Genomic DNA, 14,319 nt, shown 5'->3' with positions numbered 1-14,319 from the left:
CACACATTAATATCACCTGGGCGACGGCCTCCTCGTGGGCAGCACCATTTTTAACAAAGTGAGCATAATATATTTTATCTGCCCAACAGTGGTCACTGAGGACGAGGGAGGGAGAGGCCGTGTGGTCCTTTGCATCACCAGTAGGAAGTAGAAAAGGGAAGCTTCCCCTTCATTAGTCTCTGGTGGCTGATGACCGAATGAATGGCTGGCACTGGTCCCCGTAGAGAAGCAGCAGAGTGTGGTCATGGGGGCACTTGGGCTCTGGGGGAAGACCCGGATTCCAACCCTGACTCAGCCACTTCCCAACTGGGGGACCTCTGAGCCTAGTGTCTTCGCCTGTGAGGTGGGGACAACAGGATTGGGAAATATGCACATAATAAGCACGACTGAAGTGTGGGTTAAAGAGAACTTGCTCAGGTGCGCCTCGGTTTCTCATCCTTGCACGGGACGTAGGTACTGTCAAGTGACCTTCTAGCATCTCTGTCCTGGGAGATGGGAAGGAGAGGAAACAGCCCGTGGAGCTCAGAAGTATGGCTCAGGAGTATGAATGGTTGCTGACAGCTCCTGGTTCTGGGACTGGTGTCTGGGCACGGCCCCGCCCGACAGTCCCCAGGGCCACAGCCCTTGTCATAGTCCCAGAATCGCTGGAGATTAGAGGGAGTGCTCCACCCTCTGAAGAAAAGTGCTGTTAATCTTTGTTTATTTTATTCTCTTTGTAGCCCGCTGGAACTTTGAAACAGTCCCTGATAAGGAGTGCGCAAGAGATCAGAAATATTTACAACAGACAAGTCACGCCTCTGAGAGCGTCCATGGTAACGAGCCACCGCTGTCCTCTGTGTCCCTGTGACCGGAGCATGATCCATTGCCCTTGGCTGGCTTTCATTCATCCTAATGACATCTGTGCTTGTCCCATAGGGCAGATCCAATTGGCCTCAGGCTGAGAAACTGAGTTATTTTAAAAATAAATGGTCATAGCCAGGCTTTAAAGAAGACGCGCTTTTCAATTCCACCCTTCGTGTTCTGCTGCTTTTCTGTCTCTCTCCGCCTGGGTGTGGACAGTTAGCTGAAATCCTGGCTGCCTCGCACTCTGTGCTCGGATTCCCATCCCTTCTACCACCCACCCCTACCTCGTGCACTTGGCTGCCGTGCTGAGGGGTCCGTTCTGAACTTACTCTTACTTATTCTCACATTCTTTTCCTCCAAACCCTGCCAAGAAACAGGTGGAGGGAGGCACGGCGAGGTCCTTTCCTTTCTGCCTCCACTGGCTCTCTCTGTTTGCTGTCCCGATAGGCACTTCCTCCCTCCTCTCCCCAGCCTGCTAGACGTCTGCCTTTCCCTGTCTTCCTCTCCTCACCATCTTGCCTCCTGGCCCCTCTCCTGGCTGCTGGGAGGGCAGAGTGTAGCAGAGAAAGGACAGGGGCTCTGACGTCTGATCTGATTTCAAATTCCGCCTCTGCCTTTTCCAAGTCGCGCGGCTCCCGGTCTCGTTGTCTAGAAATGGGGCCAGTCCGTGTGCCGCTGCTGCCCAGTTCTCGGGGATGGCGGGGTTCACGAGCCAGAGGAGGAGTGAGTGTCATGCCTGTGGGGGGGTCCTTTTACGGCTGTCAAGGGGAGGACTGTATTTTTTTTTTTTTTTTTTTTTTTTTTACAGAGACAGAGAGTCAGAGAGAGGGATAGACAGGGACAGACAGACAGGAACGGAGAGAGATGAGAAGCATCAATCATTAGTTTTTCATTGCACGATGCAACACCTTAGTTGTTCATTGATTGCTTTCTCATATGTGCCTTGACCGCGGGCCTTCAGCAGACCAAGTAACCCCCTGCTGGAGCCAGCAACCTTGGGTTCAAGCTGGTGGGCTTTTGCTCAAACCAGATGAGCCCGCGCTCAAGCTGGCGACCTCGGGGTCTTGAACCTGGGTCCTCTGCATCCCAGTCCGACGCTCTATCCACTGCGCCACCGCCTGGTCAGGCAAGGGGAGGACTGTATTGAAACAGGGACACAGAGTCAACGTGCTCGGGTTTGGAGAAGCACATTGGCTCACTTGACCTCAATTCAGAAGGTTCCGGAACTAGGTTTTGCCATCTCTCTTTTTTCTTCTTCTAACAACTTTTTAATTCGTTGCGGTATTCCCGAAGTCGTCCTATTGAATTTTCCTACTTCGTGTGCAGTGCTCACCACGGTTTTCTGCCGCACTTGGTCATGCCTGGCACACATTAGCATAGTAAGCTGGTGTCCGCATGTCCCTTCAATGCTTTCCTTGAAGTAGACACAGGGTTCCTTGGTCTTTTCAGAGTGGAGCAACAGATTGTCTGCAAATGGGAAATTGTTCTGTACACGTGACCTACAGTGCAAACCAGGGGCGAGCACACAGTGGCCCTGAAAGCTATCGCCTGTGGGCTGAATCTGGTCCACAGACTGTTTTTATAAATAAAGTTTTATTGGTCCTGGCCGGTTGGCTCAGCAGTATAGCATCGGCCTGGTATGTGGAAGTCCCAGGTTCAATTCCCGGCCAGGGCACACAGGAGAAGTGCCCATCTGCTTCTCCACCCTTCCCTCTCTCCTTTCTCTCCTTCCCTCTCTCTATCTCTCTCTTCCCCTTTTGCAGCCAAGGCTCCATTGGAGCAAAGTTGGCCCTAGCACTGGCGCTGAGGATGGCTGCATGGCCTCCACCTCAGGCACTAGAATGGTTCTGGTTGCAGCGGAGCAATGCCCTAGATGGGCAGAGCATCGCCCCCTGGTGGGCATGCTGGGTGGATCCCGGTACGGCGCATGCAGGAGTCTGCCTGCCCCATCAACCTCCCCACCTCCTGCTTCTCACTTTGGAAAAATTCAAAATAAATAAATAAATAAATAAAAGTTTTTTTAGAACACAGCCATGCTCACTTATTCACAGGTGATCTGTGGCTGCTTTTGGCTATAAGGGCAAAACTGAGTGGTTGGGACAGGGTGTGGCCCACAAAATCTTTACTATCTGCTCCTAAATGGATGAATTTTGCCAATCTCTGACTTAAACCCTACAAATTAAGCCACTCCTGTTGGGCAGTTTTATTTTAAGTGACATGGGTCACTTAGAGCAAACCTGACATCTTGCCTGTGGTGGGCTCCCCTGCAAAGATCTAGAGCACATGCCCTGAGTTTCCAGTGGATCCACTCCAGACGCATGTGAGGTGCACGTAGGAACTGGGGCCTGTTCTCTTCCAGAGGGGCACTGTCCCAGAGCACGGCTGGATTTGATGGTCGACTTGGGGAAGGGGGCACGAGGTCTGTGATCTTGCCGCTCGATGTAATAAGTTGGACAGTATTTTCTATGTTTATTTACCAGAAAACCCTACACAGCAACGTTCAGGAGCTTCAGTTCAGAAACAGTGGATTGAAGGTAAGAGCTTTATTTTCTTTTGCTGCCGGGGGGGGGGGGGGTCTTGTCACAGAAGCACACACAGATTTTCCGAAGTGTTGGTTTTGAGGCACTTTACATTTTGAGACCAGCCTTATTCATCCACCCATTTTCAATGGCAAACTGGGTTTTCCTACCATCCCCGTTCTGTGAGGAACCTCTGTCGGTGCAGACCTCCTCTCGGAGCCTCGTTAGGTGTGTGCACGGCGCAAACGTAGAGGGCGCGCGGGTCCCTCTTCCTGAGATAACGCGGCCTCACTGAAAGCCTTCCAGTCCCAGCCCCTCCCGACCACGACCTTGGTTCTCGCTGCTGCGTGGGCTGCAGGCTTGGCCGACCTTGGTTCTCGCTGCTGCGTGGGCTGCAGGCTTGGCCGACCTTGGTTCTCGCTGCTGCGTGGGCTGCAGGCTTGGCCACAGACCGTCCTCCCTGGAGACCCTGCCTGGAGGAGCAGTTTCTGTCTGGGTCACCTCGTGTCCTGCGGGTGGGGGACAGGAAATCAGAAGCTGAATGGGGACACCGGTCGCCCTTTAAGCCACCTCTTAGAACCAGCACACAGCCACTTCCTCTACGTCCTGTTAGCCAAAGCAAGTCCCATGACAAAGGCCGTCACCGTCGGGGTGGGGAGGCACACCCAGCCCTGGGTGGCCATGCCTGGGAACGTGTCAGTGAGGACACACAGCTGACACAGTCCACTGCAGGGCCCCCTCGGGTCGGAAACATCCCCACAACGCAAACTGAGCTCCTGGCTGCGTTGTGCTTGGCTTGTATTCATGGCGCCAACAGGCGACTCAGACCTGTGTCTCACTGAACGGAACAGCTGCCCGTGGGAGGTTTCAGAGACCAGCCCACGACAGAAAACCGCATGTCCTTCCCTGAGCTCTGCTCAGGGCTCCCTGGGCTCACCTGCACCGCCAGGACTTTCGCCACACTCAGCCGGGTCCCAGCCCCGCCAGTGAACCGTGAGTTCCTTAGGTTACAGCTGGTCCTTGCCCAGGCAGCCCTGAGCCTGCCTCTCGGCTCGTGTGCCAGGGTCCTGCTCAGCTCCTCTGAGCACTGTTCAGTTAACTCGTCGCCACAACCGTCCCTGCACCATTAGTCACGGTTGCCATTTCACAAGTGCGTGAGCCATGCCAAGGGAACCCGGAGACAGACTGGTGACCACACGCAGGCCCCGTGCCGCCGCAGTGCACGCGGCATTCGGCCAGCTCTGCGTTGCCCTTCCCGAGGGCCGAGCAGGAGCAGAAGTCAGCTCTCGGCCCACTGGCCAGGCTGTGTGCCCTGAGCTCTCTGGGCACCTCTTCTAATTGGCACCCAGCTGCCACGTGGGTTGGCAGTGGCCTTATCCTTGTCCTTGTGAGAGTGCAAAGTGGGTGGGGTGTGGAGTGGAAAGAAACTAGGTTCCAATTCCAGGCTTCATGCTTCCCCAGCCTGGTGACTCTGGGCAGGGTCAGCCCTCTGACCTGGACGGTGTGACAGTGCCTCCCTTTCAGCCTTGGGGGCACTGTGAGGATGTGATGTGATGCAGGGGAGGGACCCAGCCCAGGGTCCGGTACAAAGGAAGCGCCCGCCCTGCGCTCGTCCCCTGCCCCCCCGAGGGCTGGCTGGCCCGCGTCTCCGTGTCCAGCGAGCTGTGGGGGTGTGGGGATGAGCTCACCGCACTCCTGCCCATTCACACAGTGTCCAGGGCCCTTGTCCTTTGTCACCCGATACCGTGTCAGCCATCGCTGTGTTTTCCAGGTGAAAGTGGCCAATATCATTTACTCTTTGGATTCTGCTCAGAACTTCATCACGAACAGTATCTCCTCCATCATTATTCAAGTAAGTTGTTGTCTTTTGTGTTGTTTTTTTAAATCAGGGTGTCAGTGTGCAGGTATGTGACCACCATTATTTGACTCTGGAGAGCAGGGTGTGGTGGCTCTCACGGTCTTCCAACGTGTCGATTTCCTTCCAGGAGAGTAAGAAGTATGCGAACATGATCCTTGGATATTTTGAACATTACATTCAGTGGGTCAGGACTGCTGTAAGTCGTTTCTCCTTTATGAACATAAGGGGGCGTGTGAGGGTCATCACTTTCTAGGATAAAATCAGAAGGAAATGAGATGAAATTCCCAGGAATTCGGTAGGAAGTACGTAAGAGAACCTTCCACCTGGGGACTCTACCTACAGCCTCCTGGTGTGTCCGGTTCTCGTGGACTCTCGGGGCTCCGGCTCAGAATGTGCCTATTTCCCCCGCAGATCACCGAGAAGGTTGCAGCCTGCAAACCCGTGGCCACCGCGTTAGATTCTGCCGTTGACGTCATTCTGTGCGACTCCATCGTCAAACCCATGGTAAGGAGTTCAGCTTTCCAAAGAAGGACAGGCAGGAAACTCATGGCCTCGACCTCCCCCCCCCCCCCCCGCAAGATTGTACTACACACTGTAATATAGAATAGCTTCCTGCTTCGGTCTGTTACATTTAGACCTAATATCTCAAATGCAAATGAATGTGTTCTGTTACCTAATTCACTAGGAAAACCAGAGACCTAGCTGCGTATCTTTGCTCCATATTGGAATTCTATTTACAGAAGTAGGAGACGCTCATGCAGAAAACTATGTGTCCAGAATAATCAGAACGGAATGATCATTGATGTGCACATGGCCAATATTCAGAAGTTATTCTTAATGGCACCATAGATATATGATATATATATATACACACACACACACACACGTATATATCCTCATATATATACATATATATGTATATGTACATACACAGGTATATATATGTACACATGCATATATATATGTGTGTGTGTATATAAATATAAACTCATGGCTATAGCAAACTTAATCTGTGATTGTAAAGCCTGTTGAGATGTTACTTCTGGGACGTTCAGTTCCAGTGAACCCAGTTCATCCCTCAGCTCTGTTCACTCCGCGTCTCCACTGACCGTCTCCCCGAGCCAGTCTTCTCACTTCCCCTCGGGCTCCCAGTTGCTATCAAAATAAAGATCAGGATCCTGAGTAGAATGCTCTAGGTGCTGCGTGACTGGGTCCCTGCCCATCTGGGCCACGTTTTGCACTATTTGATCACCTTTCTTGCTGTGTTCTAGACATACTTTATTTTCCCTACTCTTTAAATACATCTCAAGTTCCTGACCTCAGGGCCTTTACATATGCCTTGTTCTCTGCCAGGACTGGGAACTAGATACATGCTCTCCTCTCTCTCTCTCTCTCTCTCTCTCTCTCTCTCTCATTCTTCCTTTCTATACCCACACTCCACCCAGCTGACTCCTTTAGGTCTTGTAACACAATGTTTGAGAACAGACTCTGAATTCATATGTCACTTTCTGAACTCTGTGACTCTGAAAAACTATGAAAACCTTCTGAGCTTTACCACCTAAATGGTGAGATTACATGGAAAGTCCTCAACACCGTTTCTGATACATTAACACTTAAGAAACATTCGCCACTATGTTAGCTATTGTCTTAGCTCAGGTCTGAGCCCAAACATAACTTTTTTCCCCCCAGGAAGCCTTTTCTGCTTTTCCCATTCCCAACTGGATAGGGCTCCTTTTTCTACACTGCCACAGACCTCTCTGCTTCTCCTTTAGAGATGTTATTGCTGTTTGAATTGCGCGTTTGTGCGGTTCTTTGATTGAGACTTGTCCCCGGCAGCAAAGTAGCCTGTCCACTCTATGAGCACAGGGCCGGTGTGCTCACTGTTGTGTCTCTGTCATCTGGCTGATTGCTGGCCCAGGAATCGAATGAAGGAAGGATAATCAGATAACAGCTGTCCATCACATTACATCCATATCTCTCCATTCTGTCCATCTCCCTGTCCCATGTCCCCGTGTCCATCTGTTGGTGGGAGGGACGTTTGCCCCTGACTGGAAGTGGTCCTGACATTCTCCATCATGCAGACCCCAGTCCTTGGCTTCCTGGCTCTTGGTGGCCCTGCTGATGGCTCTGCTTGCAGCCCTTGCCAGGGGTCCTGGCTTAGCCCGGCTGACCCAGGCCAGCTAGCCAATAACGGGAGCCACAGGAGGGGAGTCCTGGCGGCCGCCCAGGAAGGCTGTGGGCTGCAGCTCACAGCGGGCGGTTTACACGGTAATAAGGACGAGCTCTGGGCATTAACTTCGCTGGAGAAATCGACTCCAGGATGACTAACATGTTCTCCTTATATCTTGACTGTTCCCCAGAGGACTGAGGCAGCTTCCAGTTAAAGGATACAGTGGCCATAAAGCTCTAAAGCCTCTCAAAACAAGGTTGGAAGCAGAGAGATCAGCCAATAAAAGAGTGTGAGGGGAAGGGGCGCAAACTTGCTGCAGGTCCTGAGCCAGTGGGCGCTGCTGCCGTTCCGCACCAACCCCGACCAGAGCAAAGCCGAGACACAGGGCCGAGCTGGGAGGCCTGGGGTGGTTGGCACTGGACCCAGGCTGCCTGGGGCCGCACGGGGGCTGGGAGGGGGCTCTGGGGTGCCTTCAGCACTCGCGGAGGCCCAGGACGGAGGCTTGAACCCCTCCTGAACCCGGGCTGCCTGGGGCCGCACGGGGGATGGGAGGGCTGCTCTGGGGTGCCTTCAGCACTCGCGGAGGCCCAGGACGGAGGCTTGAACCCCTCCTGAACCCAGGCTGCCTGGGGCCGCACGGGGGCTGGGAGGGGGCTCTGGGGTGCCTTCAGCACTCGCGGAGGCCCAGGACGGAGGCTTGAACCCCTCCTGAACCCAGGCTGCCTGGGGCCGCACGGGGGCTGGGAGGGGGCTCTGGGGTGCCTTCAGCACTCGCGGAGGCCCAGGACGGAGGCTTGAACCCCTCCTGAACCCAGGCTGCCTGGGGCCGCACGGGGGCTGGGAGGGGGCTCTGGGGTGCCTTCAGCACTCGCGGAGGCCCAGGACGGAGGCTTGAACCTCTCCTGAAACCAGACGGTTGTAGATTCACAACCAGACCCTGGCTGGTGTCGGGTCCCCACGGGGTCACGCAGGTCAGGCATAGCTGTGTCCCCTCTGCTTGGTGAGTAAGTTTAAATAATGATGGCTGTCACCCCTGCAAAAGTTAGAGGTGGGGCTGTGTCACTCTGAGGACAAATGCCCCTCCTGAAGGAGGCGCCACCGCTCGGGGACAGCTGATGCTGCCCGTGGGAGGAAGGACTGGCGTCAGGAGATGGAACTTGAGACCTTTCAAGAAAAGACATCAGTCCAGGTTTCTGCATGAAATTCGACTTGAGGATATTGGCAGCTATTTTAAAAAAAACACTTTAACATTGCTTTTTAGACAAAACAGGACTGAATCCAGCCTAAGAGCTCCCGTAGAGATCGGTTCAAGTAAACAGGGAACGTTTGCTGAGAGCCCGGGGGCACTAAGCATGCTGTGCTGCACACATGGCCTCATGGGGGAGAATTCTGCTGTCCCCTGTTCAGACGCAGAGCACAGCCGGAAGGCCCCGGAAGGCCGAAACAACTCAGCAAGGGGATCTGAACCCAGGCCAGCCGGCTGTCTGTGCCTTCATCATTGGCAACACCAGGGGGTGGTTCCCACTTACTTTAGAGCGTCCTAGAAGCAAATCCTGACTTCCCTACTTGCTGTTGCTCTTACTCGCTTATAAAATAAAAATACAGTAATGGCATCTCTTTGAGGATTTTTAAAAGAGTTAATGAGTTATAATCATTTTTTTTTTTTTTCATTTTTCTGAAGCTGGAAACAGGGAGAGACAGTCAGACAGACTCCCGCATGCGCCCGACCGGAATCCACCCGGCACGCCCACCAGGGGCGATGCTCTGCCCACCAGGGGGCGATGGTCTGCCCATCCTGGGCGTCGCCATGTTGCGACCAGAGCCACTCTAGTGCCTGAGGCAGAGGCCACAGAGCCATCCCCAGCGCCCGGGCCATCTTTGCTCCAGTGGAGCCTTGGCTGCGGGAGGGGAAGAGAGAGACAGAGAGGAAAGCGCGGCGGAGGGGTGGAGAAGCAAATGAGCGCTTCTCCTGTGTGCCCTGGCCGGGAATCGAACCCGGGTCCTCCGCACGCTAGGCCGACGAGTTATAATCATTTGTAGCACTTCACCCAGGGACTGGCTCCTATGAAGTTCACCTGTGGTTTAAAATTAGAACTCAGGGTCTGGCCTGTGGTGGCGCAGTGGATAAAGCGTCAACCTGGAAACACTGAGGTTGCCGGTTCAAAACCCTGGGCTTGCCTGGTCAAGGCACATATGGGAGTTGATGCTTCCTGCTCCTCCCCCTTCTCTCTCTCTCTCTCTCTCTCTCCTCTCTATAATGAATAAATAAAATCTTAAAAAAAAAATTAGAACTCAGCCCTGGCCTGTTGGCTCAGCGGTAAAGTGTCAGTGCGGCATGTGGAAGTCCTGGGTTCAATTCCCGGTCAGGGCACACAGGAGAAGCGCCCATCTGCTTCTCCACCCCTCCCCCTCTCCTTCCTCTCTGTCTCTCTCTTCCCCTCCTGCAGCCGAGGCTCCATTGGAGCAAATTTGGCCCGGGTGCTGAGGATGGCTCTGTGGCCTCTGTCTCAGGTGTTAGAGTGGCCCTGGTTGCAACAGAGCAACGACCCAGAGGGGGGCCGAGCATCGCCCCCTGGTGGCCATGCCAGGTGAATCCCGGTCGGGCGCATGCAGGAGGAGTCTGTCTCTCTGCCTCCCTGCTTCTCACTTCAGAAAAATACCAAAAAAAAATAAAAAATAAAAAATAAATTTTAAATTAGAACTCATTTAAAAAAAATGAAAAAACCCTACAAAACAAAATTATTTTCCCCAAGCAATGGTTGCTTCCCATTTCCCATCTTCATGCATTTAATCCTGTTTTTTTTTCTCCCTAGAATTTGTTCTGGTTTGGCATAGGAACAGCTACCGTGCTTTTACTTCCGGCTCTGATTTTCGCTGTCAAGCTGGCCAAGTACTATCGGCGCATGGATTCGGAAGACGTGTATGAGGAGTAAGTAGGGGTGGCCGGCTCTCCGGAGGCCAAGGTCGTTTTCCATGTGGCCGCCCACAGAGCGTGCTAAAGACAGCTCTGACGAGATGAAACTCCATTTTATTTTATTCTTGAAAAACGACTGGGCCATCTCTGTTCAGATGTTTTCTTTGTGCCAATGGTCTTAGGCTTGTTTTAACTATTTCCCCCGCCAGCTTCATCTCCTCAGCTTGCGTAACCAGCCTTCTCATTTCTTGTTTGCAGTTCCTCTGTCTCGGGGACTTGGCACTTGACCTTGTAGCGGTGCTGGCTAGTGTGTCCTCTGATTCTGTAGTCTGCCTCCACTCCTCTCCTTCTCGGCACCTGTTTCTCGCGAACTGGTTCCGCCAGCATCGTGTTAGGGGAAGAATGCGGGGGATGAGGCTGTTGAGCTGTGATAGTATTTTTTTTTAAAAATTGTATCTTTTTTTTTTTGTAGTTTATAGTGTTGAAACTATACCCATAAAAAAGTAAGCCTTTTCTCTTTTAAACCATGTTCATAGGATGAGACCGGGGTAGGGAGCTCTTTATTATAATGCAATGGACTTTTTACACTAAGTAACATCTTAAAATGACATAACAACAGTAGGTATGTGCAGGTAAAAATATAAATGCTGATGCCTCTTACAATGTGGACTGGCACATGGGTGCTGAAGAAGAAATACTTGTTGAGCTAATGAAAATTGTGTATGTGAAATTTACTCATAGATAACATGGTTGTCCTGCTCTTTGGTTATTAAAGGGAGCACTTTTTGCCTTCTTTGTGGCTCTAACAACTTGTCATGTGACCGTTTACATTGTCTTTGAAATAATCCACGATGTCCAATGCTCGTCTTCGGTATAATGTGGTGTTTTTGGTATATTTATTTCTGTTGCAGTATGCAAAAGGGTGGTCTTGGTTTTCCTAGACATCAGACCACTCAGACTCTATGAACAAAGTTGCTCAACAGCTCCAGCTGCAGCGTCTCCGCGCACCGGGCGAGAAGCCTGTCCTCCGGAGTTCATAGATTCTGTGACACCGCGTGACACACACACTGATGGGCGCAAGAGGAAAAGCGTGCACACCTGTGTTCCACTGTTGGGAGTTTGGCTTTAATCATCTGAGCTTCGTATAAAAGTTTAAATACATGTCATGCTCGTTCATTTTCAGTTTAGCCTTAGGACCAGACATGAACTTGGTCACATTTCATCCCATGGGAAGTTAGACTTGTAGTTGGAGGGAAGAATCAGCAGATAGCAGATATGTGTATGAACAATAAAAGAATGTTGTCAGAACGATGACTCCGATCTTCTTATTAACAAACACGTCTACACTGTAGTTACTGTTTGTGACACTGGATTATTTCCTCAGGGTGACCATAACAAAGACCACAAACAGAGTGGTTCAATGTATCCTCTCACAGTTACGGAGGCCGGAAATCAACATGTCCTCAGGGTTGATTTCTCCCAGAGGGCCACGCGGGAGTCTGTGCCATGCCGGCCCCCTGGATTCTGGTGGCACCTGGCAGTCCGTGGGGTGCCTCGGCCTGTAGACTCATCGCTCCAGGTTCTGCCCCTGTCCTCACACCTGTCTGATGAAGGCCATGTGCCTCTCACTTGGCCCTCCCATGAAATCCTCACCCCATCCCTAGGAGGTCAGCAGCTTGACTCCTAATTATAAACTAAGTGGCCTGAAGCTGCCAGAGGCGAGTGATCCAACGTCTTCAGTACTCAGACCAGAAGAGGAGCCAGGTCCTCCAATCCTACAGCTCCTGGTTCTAGGTACACAGACATCAGAGGCTAGGGTGGGCTTGGCACAGACCATTTCCTGACAATTCAAACTAATGCCACCATATAGGCGTCCCAAGGTTTTCTACCGATGAAATGCGATGTAAATCAGCACCGCTCAGTGTGCCCTGAGAGCCCAGAGCAGCTGGGTCCCCTGGGGAGCTGTAGACCTGCCCATTCTCAGACTCCAGCCCAGACACACTGAGGGCGAGGCCCAGAATGTGCATTTTTAAGCTTTCCAGATGAGTCCAAAACAATACCGCAAATCCCTGTGAAGGAAAGGTCTCGATTCACTTAGAAAACAGCGTCAGCCCCCAAAATGTAGCTCTCCGCCATTGCGGACGATATATTGTTGACAAAGCAGTTCGTGCCTCTGTCCCCTCTGCAGGAGGAAAGGAAGCAGGCAGGGCCAGTCCTGAGCGTGAGGTCATGGTGGAGCTTCACAGGGTCACCTCCAGGCCCGAAGCCCGCCATCGGTCTGAAGTGTCCGTCTCCACTCCCGTCTTCCCCGTGTCGGGGCTCCTGCGTGCTTTCAGGCCTCCCCTGAGCTGTTCTCTTCTAAAGGAGCATTTATTTCATTGCTCTCTGCCTGCAAGATCTCAAACGCTCGTGCACAAAGCTCAGGTCTTCAGTTCCTTTGATCCCCCACCATGCGTTAGAGGAGGGGTCCCCAAACTACGGCCCTGCGGGCTGCATGCGGCCCCCTGAGGCCATTTATCCGGCCCCACCGCACTTCCGGAAGGGGCACCTCTTTCATTGGTGGTCAGTGAGAGGAGCACAGGATACATCTGCATCCTGTGCTCCTGGAGTATTGTATGTGGCGGCGCCATAATGCGCAGTGTTGCTCACGTACAGTATTACTTCCGTTTTGTTTTTTTACTTTAAAATAAGATATGTGCAGTGTGCATAGGGATTTGTTCGTAGTTTTTTTATAGTCCGGCCCTCCAACGGTCTGAGGGACAGTGAACTGGCCCCCTGTGTAAAAAGTTTGGGGACCCCTGCGTTAGAGGAGGAAGGGATGGGTCTCAGACTCGGAAGACCTCCGTTTCAAGGCGGCTCTCCCTTGAGAAGCAACAGGAGCTCCCTTAGCCTTCATCCCCTCTGTTAAGTGGGGGAGGGGGTTGCTCCCGCCTCTTTGGGTGGATGTGATTGGTGATCAGCATGATGCCCGCCCTGAGTAGGCTCAAAGTGGAGCCAAAGTCACCCGCCCACAGCAGGCTTCCGGTAAACAGCAGATCCAGTTTCTCTGTGAGGCGGTGAGCCCCTTGTCACTGGGGCTTCAGGCAAAGGCTCGTCAGTTTACATGGACGATGTAGAGGAGTCTCCATTGGACGCCAGAAAAAAAGGGAAGAGGAGGTGGTAGAGCAGGAAGCATCACTGTCTCGCACGTGAACAAGAATGGCACTGGCAGGATCTGTCGCGTGTCCCTATATTTGGAACTCTGGTGTTTACCGAAGGTTTGCAAATTCCAAGGGAAAGCTTGGATGGTAAATTGTTAGCTTCGGTCAATTTTAACTCTGAGCTCTGCTGCCCCTAACCATCCCTCACCCCGTCCAGGTGTTCTCAGAGCAGCTTGTACACAGACTTTGATTGCCACGACAGGCAGTGAGGACCGGATCAACCCCTCACATATGAGACAGCTGTGCTCTGATCGCTGGTTGCTGCTTCTGATCACAGCGGTGCAGACACAGAAGCGGGCGGCCATTGTCGCGGTCCCTCTGAGGGCCAGCGGCACCACTGCTCACCTGTCAGCTATGGAGACAGTCCACAATGCTGGTGACACAGTCTATCCAGCAAATAGACCAGCAGCATGATCTATTCCAGTCAAGTTTTTAAACCTCCTTCCCACCTCTTGCTGATGTCACTAGCTGAGAAGGAGAAGGCACATGAAGTGTCTGTTGAATGCTACGTTCATTAGCCCTTTGCCAGGAACGGTGTGGCATCACAGGACCATAACCGATTCAGATATCCCCCACAGTATGCCAGAGCTCTGTCCCAAGTGCCACACCTGCTACCCAGGCAAATTTGGAAGGTTTTCTGGTCAATGTATAACAGGGCTCAACGAAACACCTACCTGAGGCACATGCCTGTCCCCGAACAGTCCAACTCAGCGTGCGCCTCCCTTTCCGGTCATGCGACTTTTCCTGTGCTGTCTCAGGCACCAGTCTTTGAGCCTTCGTACCCCAAAGAGCTGACCTAGATGGCTGACCCCGGA

The 14,319-nt window shown here is 52.5% G+C and overlaps 1 protein-coding gene across 1 annotated transcript in view; it reads left to right on the top strand.

Annotated features, from left to right (window-relative positions):
* Window positions 1–11,612, top strand: part of PROM1 (prominin 1) — a 91,639-nt gene extending 80,027 nt beyond the window's left edge. Inside the window, exons 19-25 of the mRNA XM_066384994.1 lie at window positions 720–812; window positions 3,324–3,377; window positions 5,134–5,214; window positions 5,348–5,416; window positions 5,632–5,724; window positions 10,204–10,319; window positions 11,216–11,612. Coding sequence (XP_066241091.1) covers window positions 720–812; window positions 3,324–3,377; window positions 5,134–5,214; window positions 5,348–5,416; window positions 5,632–5,724; window positions 10,204–10,319; window positions 11,216–11,270 — 561 coding nt within the window. The 3' untranslated portion in view covers window positions 11,271–11,612. The remainder of the gene's footprint in view (window positions 1–719; window positions 813–3,323; window positions 3,378–5,133; window positions 5,215–5,347; window positions 5,417–5,631; window positions 5,725–10,203; window positions 10,320–11,215) is intronic.
* Window positions 11,613–14,319: the final 2,707 nt, after the last annotated feature.

The sequence above is a fragment of the Saccopteryx leptura genome, chromosome 5, assembly GCF_036850995.1.
Source record: "Saccopteryx leptura isolate mSacLep1 chromosome 5, mSacLep1_pri_phased_curated, whole genome shotgun sequence".
NCBI lineage: Eukaryota > Metazoa > Chordata > Mammalia > Chiroptera > Emballonuridae > Saccopteryx > Saccopteryx leptura.
The sequence above is the reverse complement of the archived record's forward strand: the minus strand, read 5'-3'. Positions and strand labels throughout refer to the sequence as shown.